At 45.9% G+C, this 14,241-nt stretch overlaps 1 protein-coding gene across 1 annotated transcript; it reads right to left on the reverse strand.

The window, feature by feature from the left end:
* Positions 1 to 776: 776 nt before the first annotated feature.
* impa1 (inositol monophosphatase 1) lies at positions 777 to 13,322 on the reverse strand. Its single transcript, XM_056410571.1, has 9 exons — positions 13,258 to 13,322; positions 12,399 to 12,477; positions 11,990 to 12,123; positions 11,816 to 11,920; positions 9,738 to 9,783; positions 5,264 to 5,372; positions 4,957 to 5,065; positions 4,540 to 4,691; positions 777 to 1,609 (listed from the first exon to the last, which is right to left on the reverse strand). Exons 2-9 carry the CDS (start codon positions 12,459 to 12,461, stop codon positions 1,482 to 1,484), a joined length of 846 nt encoding a protein of 281 aa, XP_056266546.1. The 5' UTR covers positions 12,462 to 12,477; positions 13,258 to 13,322; the 3' UTR covers positions 777 to 1,481.
* Between the last annotated feature and the right edge of the window lie 919 nt (positions 13,323 to 14,241).

Raw genomic sequence — 14,241 nt, forward strand, 5'->3', positions numbered from 1 at the left:
GTATTGAGCACCCCTGCATTCAAGCATTAAATAGCCGAGTTTTTTTCAGCGTGAGAAATACGATGTGTGGCGGGAGTGCGTGAGTCATGCTCAATGCGTGACACTTGAGAGCCCTGCTTCATAGTTATTATTCATTTACTTCATTATTATATTGATTGTCTATTTATGTCTTGCTCAGATCTCTGTGTTTTTATCTGGAAGCGGAAGTGCTTTAGTTGAACTGCATCCGGTTAGCCTGCTAGTCTGTTACCCGGTTAGCCTGCTAGAAACCAGAAGAACCGGAACCGCTGTACGCGCATCGCCTCTGCCTGGTCAGGGACATCATCATCGTCATCATCTTAAATACAGTTGTTATTAATATCGGGTTTTGATCATATTCCTGTGATTGTCATTCAGCCAATCACAGCCCAGTATCGTGTTGTCTCTTCAGACTCTGACCAATAGCGTTCCTCTCAGGAAACAGTGACAACCTCTTCTGACTCCTGGAGCTCCGCCTGCTGCGAGGGACTGAGTCCATATCGCGCTCATGTTTGAACCACGTGGTCCCTGAGGACCGCCTCCAGAACCACGTGGTCCCTGAGGACCGCCTCCAGAACCACGTGGTCCCTCAGGACCGCCTCCAGCGGACTGGACTCTGGGACGAGGTGACGTGGTTTCACCTTCAGTACTTTCACAATATCTTAATATGCCACTGACACCAGGGATGGGCGTTAAACCCACAACCTTCTTCTACTTTTACTGTTGTGAATACATTCATGAAATAAATACGATCTTAATATACTTTAGATTGTCTTCACAGTTCAGTTTATAGATGACATTACATCTTGAGTAAAGTTTCATAACCTTAAACTGAGAAATCGTAGCATTGACCCCCCCCCCCAATGACCCTCAACGGACCTGCCGGGTACAGAGCTGGTCCAGGAACAGGACATAGTCCACTTTGGTCCTGGAGTTGTACAACATACAATATTAAGTCATGAATATTTTCATGCATTTTAAAAGGAACCCCCACACATTTATTAATGAATCCCTGTGTGCCTGTGACCTCCACTAGGAGGCCACATTTACACCAGACTGAAGGTGGGGCAGCGTCTATGGGTGGAGGTGGGTTAGACTGATGGTGGTGCAGCGTCGTCTCTGGGTGGAGGTGGGTTAGACTGACGGTGGTGCAGCGTCTCTGGGTGGAGGTGGGTTAGACTGACGGTGGTGCAGCGTCTCTGGGTGGAGGTGGGTTAGACTGACGGTGGTGCAGCGTCTCTGGGTGGAGGTGGGTTAGACTGACGGTGGTGCAGCGTCTCTGGGTGGAGGTGGGTTAGACTGACGGTGGTGCAGCGTCGTCTCTGGGTGGAGGTGGGTTAGACTGAAGGTGGTGCAGCGTCTCTGGGTGGAGGTGGGTTAGACTGACGGTGGTGCAGCGTCGTCTCTGGGTGGAGGTGGGTTAGACTGAAGGTGGTGCAGCATCGTCTCTGGGTGGAGGTGGGTTAGACTGACGGTGGTGCAGCGTCGTCTCTGGGTGGCCTGAAGCTGTGGATCTCGTTGACGATCCTCTCAGCGATGGTTCTGCTGTTGGCAGCAACGATTCTCCTGGACATCAAGTCCACTGCTCCACCTAAAGACAGAGTGGTGATGACTAACTCCTAAAGACAAAGTGGTGATGACTAACTCCTAAAGACAGAGTGGTGATGACTAACTCCTAAAGACAAAGGGTTGATGACTAACTCCTAAAGACAGAGTGGTGATGACTAACTCCTAAAGACAAAGTGGTGATGACTAACTCCTAAAGCCAAAGTGGAAATGACTAACTCCTAAAGACAAAGTGGTGATGACTAACTCCTAAAGACAAAGTGGTGATGACTAACTCCTAAAGACAGAGTGGTGATGACTAATTCCTAAAGACAAAGTGGTGATGACTAACTCCTAAAGACAGAGTGGTGATGACTAACTCCTAAAGACAAAGGGTTGATGACTAACTCCTAAAGACAAAGTGGTGATGACTAACTCCTAAAGACAAAGGGTTGATGACTAACTCCTAAAGACAAAGGGTTGATGACTAACTCCTAAAGACAAAGTGGTGATGACTAACTCCTAAAAATAAAGGGTTGATGACTAACTCCTTAAGACAGAGTGGTGATGACTAACTCCTAAAGACAAAGGGTTGATGACTAACTCCTAAAGACAGAGTGGTGATGACTAACTCCTAAAGACAGTGGTGATGACTAACTCCTAAAGACAAAGGGTTGATGACTAACTCCTAAAGACAGAGTGGTGATGACTAACTCCTAAAGACAGAGTGGTGATGACTAACTCCTAAAGACAAAGTGGTGATGACTAACTCCTAAAGACAAAGTGGTGATGACTAACTCCTAAAAACAAAGTGGTGATGACTAACCTAAAGACAAAGGGTTGATGACTAATACTAAAGACAGAGTGGTGATGACTAACTCCTAAAGACAGAGTGGTGATGACTAACTCCTAAAGACAAAGGGTTGATGACTAACTCCTAAAGACAGAGTGGTGATGACTAACTCCTAAAGACAAAGTGGTGATGACTAACTCCTAAAGACAAAGTGGTGATGACTAACTCCTAAAGACAGAGTGGTGATGACTAACTCCTAAAGACAAAGGGTTGATGACTAACTCCTAAAGACAAAGTGGTGATGACTAACTCCTAAAGACAAAGGGTTGATGACTAACTCCTAAAGACAGAGTGGTGATGACTAACTCCTAAAGACAAAGGGTTGATGACTAACTCCTAAAGACAGAGTGGTGATGACTAACTCCTAAAGACAAAGGGTTGATGACTAATACTAAAGACAGAGTGGTGATGACTAACTCCTAAAGACAGAGTGGTGATGACTAACTCCTAAAGACAAAGGGTTGATGACTAACTCCTAAAGACAGAGTGGTGATGACTAACTCCTAAAGACAGAGTGGTGATGACTAACTCCTAAAGACAGAGTGGTGATGACTAACTCCTAAAGACAAAGTGGTGATGACTAACTCCTAAAGACAAAGTGGTGATGACTAACTCCTAAAGACAGAGTGGTGATGACTAACTCCTAAAGACAAAGGGTTGATGACTAACTCCTAAAGACAGAGTGGTGATGACTAACTCCTAAAGACAAAGGGTTGATGACTAACTCCTAAAGACAGAGTGGTGATGACTAACTCCTAAAGACAAAGTGGTGATGACTAACTCCTAAAGACAAAGTGGTGATGACTAACTCCTAAAGACAGAGTGGTGATGACTAACTCCTAAAGACAAAGTAGTGATGACTAACTCCTAAAGACAAAGGGTTGATGACTAACTCCTAAAGACAAAGTGGTGATGACTAACTCCTAAAGACAAAGGGTTGATGACTAACTCCTAAAGACAGAGTGGTGATGACTAACTCCTAAAGACAAAGTGGTGATGACTAACTCCTAAAGACAGAGTGGTGATGACTAACTCCTAAAGACAGAGTGGTGATGACTAACTCCTAAAGACAGAGTGGTGATGACTAACTCCTAAAGACAAAGGGTTGATGACTAACTCCTAAAGACAGAGTGGTGATGACTAACTCCTAAAGACAAAGTGGTGATGACTAACTCCTAAAGACAAAGGGTTGATGACTAACTCCTAAAGACAAAGTGGTGATGACTAACTCCTAAAGACAAAGGGTTGATGACTAACTCCTAAAGACAGAGTGGTGATGACTAACTCCTAAAGACAGAGTGGTGATGACTAACTCCTAAAGACAAAGGGTTGATGACTAACTCCTAAAGACAGAGTGGTGATGACTAACTCCTAAAGACAAAGTGGTGATGACTAACTCCTAAAGACAGAGTGGTGATGACTAACTCCTAAAGACAAAGTGGTGATGACTAACTCCTAAAGACAAAGGGTTGATGACTAACTCCTAAAGACAAAGTGGTGATGACTAACTCCTAAAGACAAAGGGTTGATGACTAACTCCTAAAGACAGAGTGGTGATGACTAACTCCTAAAGACAAAGTGGTGATGACTAACTCCTAAAGACAGAGTGGTGATGACTAACCCTAAAGACAGAGTGGTGATGACTAACTCCTAAAAACAGAGTGGTGATGACTAACTCCTAAAGACAAAGTGGTGATGACTAACCCTAAAGACAAAGGGTTGATGACTAACCCTAAAGCCTAAGTGGTGATGACTAACTCCTAAAGACAAAGTGGTGATGACTAACTCCTAAAGACAAAGTGGTGATGACTAACTCCTAAAGACAGAGTGGTGATGACTAACTCCTAAAGACAAAGGGTTGATGACTAACTCCTAAAGACAGAGTGGTGATGACTAACTCCTAAAGACAAAGGGTTGATGACTAACTCCTAAAGACAAAGTGGTGATGACTAACTCCTAAAGACAAAGGGTTGATGACTAACTCCTAAAGACAGAGTGGTGATGACTAACTCCTAAAGACAAAGTGGTGATGACTAACTCCTAAAGACAAAGTGGTGATGACTAACTCCTAAAGACAGAGTGGTGATGACTAACTCCATGGAAACAGCAGCAGTGAACTTTACCCTCCACGTCCATGAGGACTCCTCCGGCCTCAGAGACCAGCAGCGAGCCGGCGGCCACGTCCCACACATGGACCCCGATCTCATAATACGCCTCAACGCAGCCCGACGCCACGTGGCACATGTTGATGGCTGCAGTCCCTGCACCGCGGACCCTAGAGTACCAGGAGTTTTACTGTAGACGTAGTAGTATTACTGTAGTAGTAGTAGTACTACTACAGTAATACTACTACAGTAATACTACTACTACAGTAATACAGTAGTAGTAGTATTACTGTAGTAGTAGTATACTGTAGTAGTAGTATACTGTAGTAGTAGTATACTGTAGTAGTAGTAGTACTGTTGTAGTAGTAGTAGTAGTACTGTAGTAGTAGTACTGTAGTAGTAGACTGTAGTAGTAGTATACTGTAGTAGTAGTACCCGTGAACAGGGATGCACAGGATGCTCCTCAGGCTGGAGAAGATCTGGTCCACAGCTTCCGGGTCTCTGCTGGATCCAAACTCGGTGCTGATGATGGCCTGCTGAATGTCTGACAGTGGAGCAGAAACAGGTTGGATCGGGGCCTCTGATTGGATCAGAGCAGCATGACATCACATTCTGTTCCTGTACTATAATAATACTACTCATTCAGTGATGAGGGGGGATGGAACTCAGCACACGTTGCACATGTGGACTGGAACTAAAGCCTCCGTGGGTCCACGATGGCTCGTTGCTATTGGTTACTGACCTTCCTGAGCCGACACCTGCAGAGGGACTCCGTTACAGAAGGCCCCGCCCCCCCTCCTCGCTGTGTACATCTTATCCTCCACACAACTGTAGACCACCCCGAACTCCATCTGTCGGAGGGCAGAAAGAGGGAGGTCTTAGTCCAGTAAGGCCTGGTTCAGGTCTAGAGGTAGTCCTGGTTCAGGTCTAGAGTTAGTCCTGGTTCAGGTCTAGAGCTAGTCCTGGTTCAGGTCTAGAGCTAGTCCTGGTTCAGATGTACAGTAAGGCCTGGTTCAGGTCTATAGTTAGTCCTGGTTCAGGTCTATAGTTAGTCCTGGTTCAGGTCTATAGTTAGTCTTGGTTCAGGTCTAGAGTTAGGCCTGGTTCAGGTCTATAGTTAGGCCTGGTTCAGGTCTATAGTTAGTCCTGGTTCAGGTCTATAGTTAGTCTTGGTTCAGGTCTATAGTTAGTCCTGGTTCAGGTCTATAGTTAGGCCTGGTTCAGGTCTATAGTTAGAGCTGGTTCAGGTCTATAGTTAGTCCTGGTTCAGGTCTATAGTTAGGCCTGGTTCAGGTCTATAGTTAGTCCTGGATCAGGTCTATAGTTAGTCCTGGTTCAGGTCTATAGTTAGTCCTGGTTCAGTTCTATAGTTAGAGCTGGTTCAGGTCTAGAGTTAGTCGTGGTTCAGGTCTAGAGTTAGTCCTGGTTCAGGTCTAGAGTTAGTCCTGGTTCAGGTCTATAGTTAGAGCTGGTTCAGGTCTAGAGTTAGGCCTGGTTCAGGTCTATAGTTAGTCCTGGTTCAGGTCTAGAGTTAGTCGTGGTTCAGGTCTAGAGTTAGTCGTGGTTCAGGTCTATAGTTAGAGCTGGTTCAGTTCTATAGTTAGAGCTGGTTCAGGTCTAGAGTTAGTCCTGGTTCAGGTCTAGAGTTAGTCCTGGTTCAGGTCTAGAGCTAGTCCTGGTTCAGGTCTAGTTAGTCCTGGTTCAGGTCTAGAGTTAGTCCTGGTTCAGGTCTAGAGCTAGTCCTGGTTCAGGTCTAGTTAGTCCTGGTTCAGGTCTAGAGTTAGTCCTGGTTCAGATCTAGAGCTAGTCCTGGTTCAGGTCTAGAGCTAGTCCTGGTTCAGGTCTAGAGTTAGTCCTGGTTCAGGTCTAGAGCTAGTCCTGGTTCAGGTCTAGAGTTACTCGTGGTTCAGGTCTAGAGTTAGTCCTGGTTCAGGTCTAGAGTTAGTCCTGGTTCAGGTCTAGAGCTAGTCCTGGTTCAGGTCTAGAGCTAGTCCTGGTTCAGATGTACAGTAAGGCCTGGTTCAGGTCTAGAGTTAGTCCTGGTTCAGTTCTATAGTTAGAGCTGGTTCAGGTCTAGAGTTAGTCCTGGTTCAGGTCTAGAGTTAGTCCTGGTTCAGGTCTATAGTTAGAGCTGGTTCAGGTCTATAGTTAGTCCTGGTTCAGGTCTATAGTTAGCGCTGGTTCAGGTCTATAGTTAGAGCTGGTTCAGGTCTGTAGTTAGTCCTGGTTCATATGTACATTTAGTCCTGGTTCAGGTCTATAGTTAGTCCTGGTTCAGGTCTAGTTAGTCCTGGTTCAGGTCTATAGTTAGAGCTGGTTCAGGTCTAGAGTTAGTCTTGGTTCAGGTCTAGAGGTAGTCCTGGTTCAGGTCTAGTTAGTCCTGGTTCAGGTCTATAGTGAGTCCTGGTTCAGGTCTGTAGTTAGTCCTGGTTCAGGTCTGTAGTTAGTCCTGGTTCAGATGTACAGTTAGTCGTGGTTCAGGTCTAGACTTAGTCGTGGTTCAGATCTAGAGTTAGTCCTGGTTCAGGTCTAGAGTTAGTCCTGGTTCAGGTCTATAGTTAGCGCTGGTTCAGGTCTAGAGCTAGTCCTGATTCAGGTCTAGAGCTAGTCCTGGTTCAGGTCTAGAGGTAGTCCTGGTTCAGGTCTGTAGTTAGTCCTGGTTCAGGTCTGTAGTTAGTCCTGGTTCAGGTCTATAGTTAGTCCTGGTTCAGGTCTATAGTTAGTCCTGGTTCAGGTCTATAATTAGAGCTGGTTCAGGTCTATAATTAGAGCTGGTTCAGGTCTAGAGTTAGCCCTGGTTCAGGTCTAGAGTTAGTCCTGGTTCAGGTCTATAGTTAGAGCTGGTTCAGGTCTATAGTTAGAGCTGGTTCAGGTCTAGAGTTAGTCCTGGTTCAGGTCTATAGTTAGAGTTGGTTCAGGTCTAGAGTTAGTCCTGGTTCAGGTCTAGAGTTAGTCCTGGTTCAGGTCTATAGTTAGTCCTGGTTCAGATGTACAGTTAGTCCTGGTTCAGGTCTGTAGTTAGTCCTGGTTCAGATGTACAGTTAGTCCTGGTTCAGGTCTATAGTTAGTCCTGGTTCAGGTCTATAGTTAGAGCTGGTTCAGGTCTAGAGTTAGTCCTGGTTCAGGTCTAGAGTTAGAGCTGGTTCAGGTCTATAGTTAGTCCTGGTTCAGGTCTAGAGTTAGTCCTGGTTCAGGTCTAGAGCTAGTCCTGGTTCAGGTCTATAGTTAGTCCTGGTTCAGGTCTAGTTAGTCCTGGTTCAGGTCTAGAGTTAGTCCTGGTTCAGATCTAGAGCTAGTCCTGGTTCAGGTCTAGAGTTAGTCCTGGTTCAGGTCTAGAGCTAGTCCTGGTTCAGGTCTAGAGTTACTCGTGGTTCAGGTCTAGAGTTAGTCCTGGTTCAGGTCTAGAGTTAGTCCTGGTTCAGGTCTAGAGTTAGTCCTGGTTCAGGTCTAGAGTTAGTCCTGGTTCAGGTCTAGAGTTAGTCCTGGTTCAGGTCTAGAGTTAGTCCTGGTTCAGGCCCAGTTGTCCTGGTTCAGCCCAGGTCTGAGTTAGTCCTGGTTCAGGTCTAGAGTTAGTCCTGGTTCAGGTCTATAGTTAGGCCTGGTTCAGGTCTATAGTTAGGCCTGGTTCAGGTCTAGAGTTAGTCCTGGTTCAGGTCTAGAGTTAGTCCTGGTTCAGGTCTATAGTTAGTCCTGGTTCAGGTCTATAGTTAGTCCTGGTTCAGGTCTAGTTAGTCCTGGTTCAGGTCTAGAGTTAGTCCTGGTTCAGATCTAGAGCTAGTCCTGGTTCAGGTCTAGAGTTAGTCCTGGTTCAGGTCTAGAGCTAGTCCTGGTTCAGGTCTAGAGTTACTCGTGGTTCAGGTCTAGAGTTAGTCCTGGTTCAGGTCTAGAGTTAGTCCTGGTTCAGGTCTAGAGCTAGTCCTGGTTCAGGTCTAGAGCTAGTCCTGGTTCAGATGTACAGTAAGGCCTGGTTCAGGTCTAGAGTTAGTCCTGGTTCAGTTCTATAGTTAGAGCTGGTTCAGGTCTAGAGTTAGTCGTGGTTCAGGTCTAGAGTTAGTCCTGGTTCAGGTCTAGAGTTAGTCCTGGTTCAGGTCTATAGTTAGTCCTGGTTCAGGTCTATAGTTAGTCCTGGTTCAGGTCTATAGTTAGTCCTGGTTCAGGTCTATAGTTAGTCCTGGTTCAGGTCTATAGTTAGTCCTGGTTCAGGTCTATAGTTAGTCCTGGTTCAGGTCTATAGTTAGAGCTGGTTCAGGTCTAGAGTTAGTCTTGGTTCAGGTCTAGAGGTAGTCCTGGTTCAGGTCTAGTTAGTCCTGGTTCAGGAGTATAGTGAGTCCTGGTTCAGGTCTGTAGTTAGTCCTGGTTCAGGTCTGTAGTTAGTCCTGGTTCAGATGTACAGTTAGTCCTGGTTCAGGTCTAGAGTTAGTCGTGGTTCAGGTCTAGACTTAGTCGTGGTTCAGATCTAGAGTTAGTCCTGGTTCAGGTCTAGAGTTAGTCCTGGTTCAGGTCTATAGTTAGCGCTGGTTCAGGTCTAGAGCTAGTCCTGATTCAGGTCTAGAGCTAGTCCTGGTTCAGGTCTAGTTAGTCCTGGTTCAGGTCTGTAGTTAGTCCTGGTTCAGGTCTGTAGTTAGTCCTGGTTCAGGTCTATAGTTAGTCCTGGTTCAGGTCTATAGTTAGTCCTGGTTCAGGTCTATAATTAGAGCTGGTTCAGGTCTATAATTAGAGCTGGTTCAGGTCTAGAGTTAGCCCTGGTTCAGGTCTAGAGTTCGTCCTGGTTCAGGTCTAGAGTTAGTCCTGGTTCAGGTCTATAGTTAGAGCTGGTTCAGGTCTATAGTTAGAGCTGGTTCAGGTCTAGAGTTAGTCCTGGTTCAGGTCTATAGTTAGAGTTGGTTCAGGTCTAGAGTTAGTCCTGGTTCAGGTCTAGAGTTAGTCCTGGTTCAGGTCTAGTTAGTCCTGGTTCAGGTCTAGAGCTAGTCCTGGTTCAGGTCTGTAGTTAGTCCTGGTTCAGATGTACAGTTAGTCCTGGTTCAGGTCTATAGTTAGTCCTGGTTCAGGTCTATAGTTAGAGCTGGTTCAGGTCTAGAGTTAGTCCTGGTTCAGGTCTAGAGTTAGAGCTGGTTCAGGTCTATAGTTAGTCCTGGTTCAGGTCTAGAGTTAGTCCTGGTTCAGGTCTAGAGCTAGTCCTGGTTCAGGTCTATAGTTAGTCCTGGTTCAGGTCTCACCTGCTTGTTGACAGAGAATCCAATGGAAACAGCAACAAAAGGAAATCTGAAAGAGACGATCATAAATTTAAATGGAGGTAAAACATTATTATTATTATATTTAATTAAAAAGATAACAGAAATAAATTGACTCCAAGAGGCATCCACTAGTGTGACATCATCTATTGTTCATCTGGTCACATGACATCTATTGATCATCTAGTCACATGACATCTATTGTTCATCTAGTCACATGACATCTATTGTTCACCTGGTCACATGACATCTATTGTTCATCTGGTCACATGACATCTATTGTTCACCTGGTCACATGACATCTATTGTTCATCTGGTCACATCTATTGTTCATCTGGTCACATGACATCTATTGTTCACCTGGTCACATGACATCTATTGTTCATCTGGTCACATGACATCTATTGTTCACCTGGTCACATGACATCTATTGTTCATCTGGTCACAACATCTATTGTTCATCTGGTCACATGACATCTATTGTTCACCTGGTCACATGACATCTATTGTTCATCTAGTCACATGACATCTATTGTTCACCTGGTCACATGACATCTATTGTTCATCTGGTCACATGACATCTATTGTTCACCTGGTCACATGACATCTATTGTTCATCTGGTCACATGACATCTATTGTTCATCTGGTCACATGACATCTATTGTTCACCTGGTCACATGACATCTATTGTTCACCTGGTCACATGACATCTATTGTTCACCTGGTCACATGACATCTATTGTTCATCTGGTCACATGACATCTATTGTTCACCTGGTCACATGACATCTATTGTTCATCTAGTCACATGACATCTATTGTTCACCTGGTCACATGACATCTAGTGTTCACCTGGTCACATGACATCTATTGTTCATCTGGTCACATGACATCTATTGTTCATCTGGTCACATGACATATATTGTTCATCTGGTCACATGACATCTATTGTTCATCTGGTCACATGACATCTATTGTTCATCTGGTCACATGACATCTATTGTTCATCTGGTCACATGACATCTATTGTTCACCTGGTCACATGACATCTATTGTTCATCTGGTCACATGACATCTATTGTTCATCTGGTCACATGACATCTATTGTTCATCTAGTCACATGACATCTATTGTTCATCTAGTCACATGACATCTATTGTTCATCTGGTCACATGACATCTATTGTTCATCTGGTCACATGACATCTATTGTTCACCTGGTCACATGACATCTATTGTTCATCTGGTCACATGACATCTATTGTTCATCTGGTCACATGACATCTATTGTTCATCTAGTCACATGACATCTATTGTTCATCTAGTCACATGACATCTATTGTTCACCTGGTCACATGACATCTATTGTTCATCTGGTCACATGACATCTATTGTTCATCTGGTCACATGACATCTATTGTTCATCTAGTCACATGACATCTATTGTTCATCTAGTCTCATGACATCTATTGCTCATCTGGTCACATGACATCTATTGTTCATCTAGTCACATGACATCTATTGTTCATCTAGTCACATGACATCTATTGTTCATCTAGTCACATGACATCTATTGTTCATCTGGTCACATGACATCTATTGTTCATCTAGTCACATGACATCTATTGTTCATCTAGTCACATGACATCTATTGTTCATCTAGTCTCATGACATCTATTGCTCATCTGGTCACATGACATCTATTGTTCACCTGGTCACATGACATCTATTGTTCACCTGGTCTCATGACATCTATTGTTCACCTGGTCACATGACATCTATTGTTCACCTGGTCACATGACATCTATTGTTCATCTGGTCACATGACATCTATTGTTCATCTGGTCACATGACATCTATTGTTCATCTAGTCACATGACATCTATTGTTCATCTAGTCACATGACATCTATTGTTCATCTAGTCACATGACATCTATTGTTCATCTGTTAGTCTTACCATGACCTAGTGCTCTGTAATAGAATGTATTCTTCATTCTTATAACCCTCCTCTTCCTCTTCTTCATCTCCTGGCAGCGTGTTTGATGTCAAAAGAAAAAACTCACGCATGAACAAAGTTGGTGGTCCCATCGATGGGGTCGATGATCCAGGTGGGGGCGCTAGTGAGGTCACAAGCTTCACCTGCAGCCACAGACTCCTCCCCTATGAATCTGAGACACACACTCGTTGATTTACCAGGGTGTGTGTGTGTGTCATCTCTTCAGTACTGAGCTTCTCACCTGTGAGTGGGGAATTTCTCCTTCACCGATTGGATGATGAGTTGCTCCACCTTCTGGTCGGTTTGTGTCACCAGATCAACCGACGAGCTCTTCGTCATCACCTTCCTGTCGTCCTGGAGAGCCTCACACACCACCTGATCAATACACACGCCTCCTGATTAATACACACGCCTCCTGATCAATACACACGCCACCTGATAAATACACACGCCTCCTGATCAATACACACGCCTCCTGATCAATACACACGCCACCTGATCAATACACACGCCTCCTGATCAATACACACGCCTCCTGATCAATACACACGCCACCTGATCAATACACACGCCTCCTGATCAATACACACGCCACCTGATCAATACACACGCCTCCTGATCAATACACACGCCTCCTGATCAATACACACCTCTCCGGCTCGGCGGGCGACGGCCACGGCGTGGTCCATGGCGTTCTGCCAGAGGTCGGCCATCTTGGAGGAACAGCTCCTTATAAGGAGAGAGGTCAGTGAGTCCATCAGCTGAGGGGGGAGGGGGGAGGAGGGAGGAGAGAGGAGGGGAGGAGGAGGAGGAGGGAGGAGGGGAGGAGGGGAGGAGGAGGGGGAAGGAGGAGGGGGAAGGAGGAGGGAGGGAGGGAGGGAGGAGGAGGGGAGGAGGGAGGGGGAGGAGGGGAAGGAGGAGGAGGAGGGAGGAGGGAGGAGGGAGGAGGGGGGATGGAGGAGAGGAGAGGGAGGAGGGGGAGGAGGGAGGAGGGATGAGGAGAGAGGAGAGAGGAGGGAGGGAGGAGGGAGGAGGGAGGGAGGAGGAGGGAGGAGAGGAGAGAGGAGAGAGGGAGGAGAGAGGAGGAGATAGGAGGGAGGGGGAGGGGGGAGGAGGAGAGAGAGAGAGGAGGAGAGAGAGGAGGGAGGAGGAGGGAGGGGGAGGAGGAGGGGGAGAGGGAGGAGATAGGAGGGAGGGAGGAGAGAGGAGGGAGGAGGGAGGAGGGAGGAGGGAGGGGGGAGGGGGAAGGAGGAGGGAACATGAGACTGAGGACATATATATATATATATATATATATATATATATATATATACTGGGGTGTCACACCGGAAGCGGTCCGGGTTCTCCTGCTGTCAGAAGACGTTAAGCGGTTCAAAAGTCTCTGAACTGGTCCGGAAGACGGAGGACAGACACAGAACCGGAAGGAGGGTTCGGGTTCGGGACGGAGGTGGAGTCAGAAAAAGGAGCCGACATGGAAATGACATCCAATAAACAACATTAAAGTCTAACCTGCTCGTCTGCTGACGATCCGCTGCTGCTACGGTCTGCGGCTGCGCACACTTCCGGGTTCCTTCTTGTTCTTCTTCCTCATAATGCAGAGAGCTGCTGCCCCCTGGCGGTGAGCTGCACACACTACAGGTGATCACAGTGATCAGGTCAGAATGCTTATTGATAATGGATCATCTCTGAGGGGGTTGTGTGTGGGGGATGAGTCCTCTATCAGGACTAAGGTCTAACAAGACCAGTACAGAGAGGAGTCCTCTATCAGGACTAAGGTCTAACTAGACCAGTACAGAGAGGAGTCCTCTATCAGGACTAAGGTCTAACAAGACCAGTACAGAGAGGAGTCCTCTATCAGGACTAAGGTCTAACAAGACCAGTACAGAGAGGAGTCCTCTATCAGGACTAAGGTCTAACAAGACCAGTACAGAGAGGAGTCCTATATCAGGACTAAGGTCTAACAAGACCAGTACAGAGTTAGTCCTCTATCAGGACTAAGGTCTAACAAGACCAGTACAGAGATGAGTCCTCTATCAGGACTAAGGTCTAACTAGACCAGTACAGAGATGAGTCCTCTATCAGCACTAAGGTCTAACAAGACCAGTACAGAGATGAGTCCTCTATCAGGACTAACAAGACCAGTACAGAGTTAGTCCTCTATCAGCACTAAGGTCTAACTAGACCAGTACAGAGAGGAGTCCTCTATCAGGACTAAGGTCTAACAAGACCAGTACAGAGATGAGTCCTCTATCAGGACTAAGGTCTAACAAGACCAGTACAGAGATGAGTCCTCTATCAGGACTAAGGTCTAACAAGACCAGTACAGAGATGAGTCCTCTATCAGCACTAAGGTCTAACAAGACCAGTACAGAGAGGAGTCCTCTATCAGCACTAAGGTCTAACAAGACCAGTACAGAGATGAGTCCTCTATCAGCACTAAGGTCTAACTAGACCAGTACAGAGAGGAGTCCTTTATCAGGACTAAGGTCTACC

Source organism: Pseudoliparis swirei, unplaced genomic scaffold, assembly GCF_029220125.1.
Source record: "Pseudoliparis swirei isolate HS2019 ecotype Mariana Trench unplaced genomic scaffold, NWPU_hadal_v1 hadal_25, whole genome shotgun sequence".
In the NCBI taxonomy this organism is placed as follows: Eukaryota; Metazoa; Chordata; class Actinopteri; order Perciformes; family Liparidae; genus Pseudoliparis; species Pseudoliparis swirei.

What these genes read in the sequence shown, in the direction of transcription:
- impa1 (XM_056410571.1), bottom strand. Translation starts at nt 12,461, where the DNA reads ATGGCCGACCTCTGGCAGAACGCCATGGACCACGCCGTGGCCGTCGCC. An exon ending in TCGCCCGCCGAGCCGGAGAG is followed by an intron (nt 12,124 to 12,398) that starts GTGTGTATTGAT and finishes TGTATTGATCAG; the next exon opens with GTGGTGTGTGAGGCTCTCCA. An exon ending in ACCACCAACTTTGTTCATGC is followed by an intron (nt 9,784 to 11,815) that starts GTGAGTTTTTTC and finishes CGTCTCTTTCAG; the next exon opens with ATTTCCTTTTGTTGCTGTTT.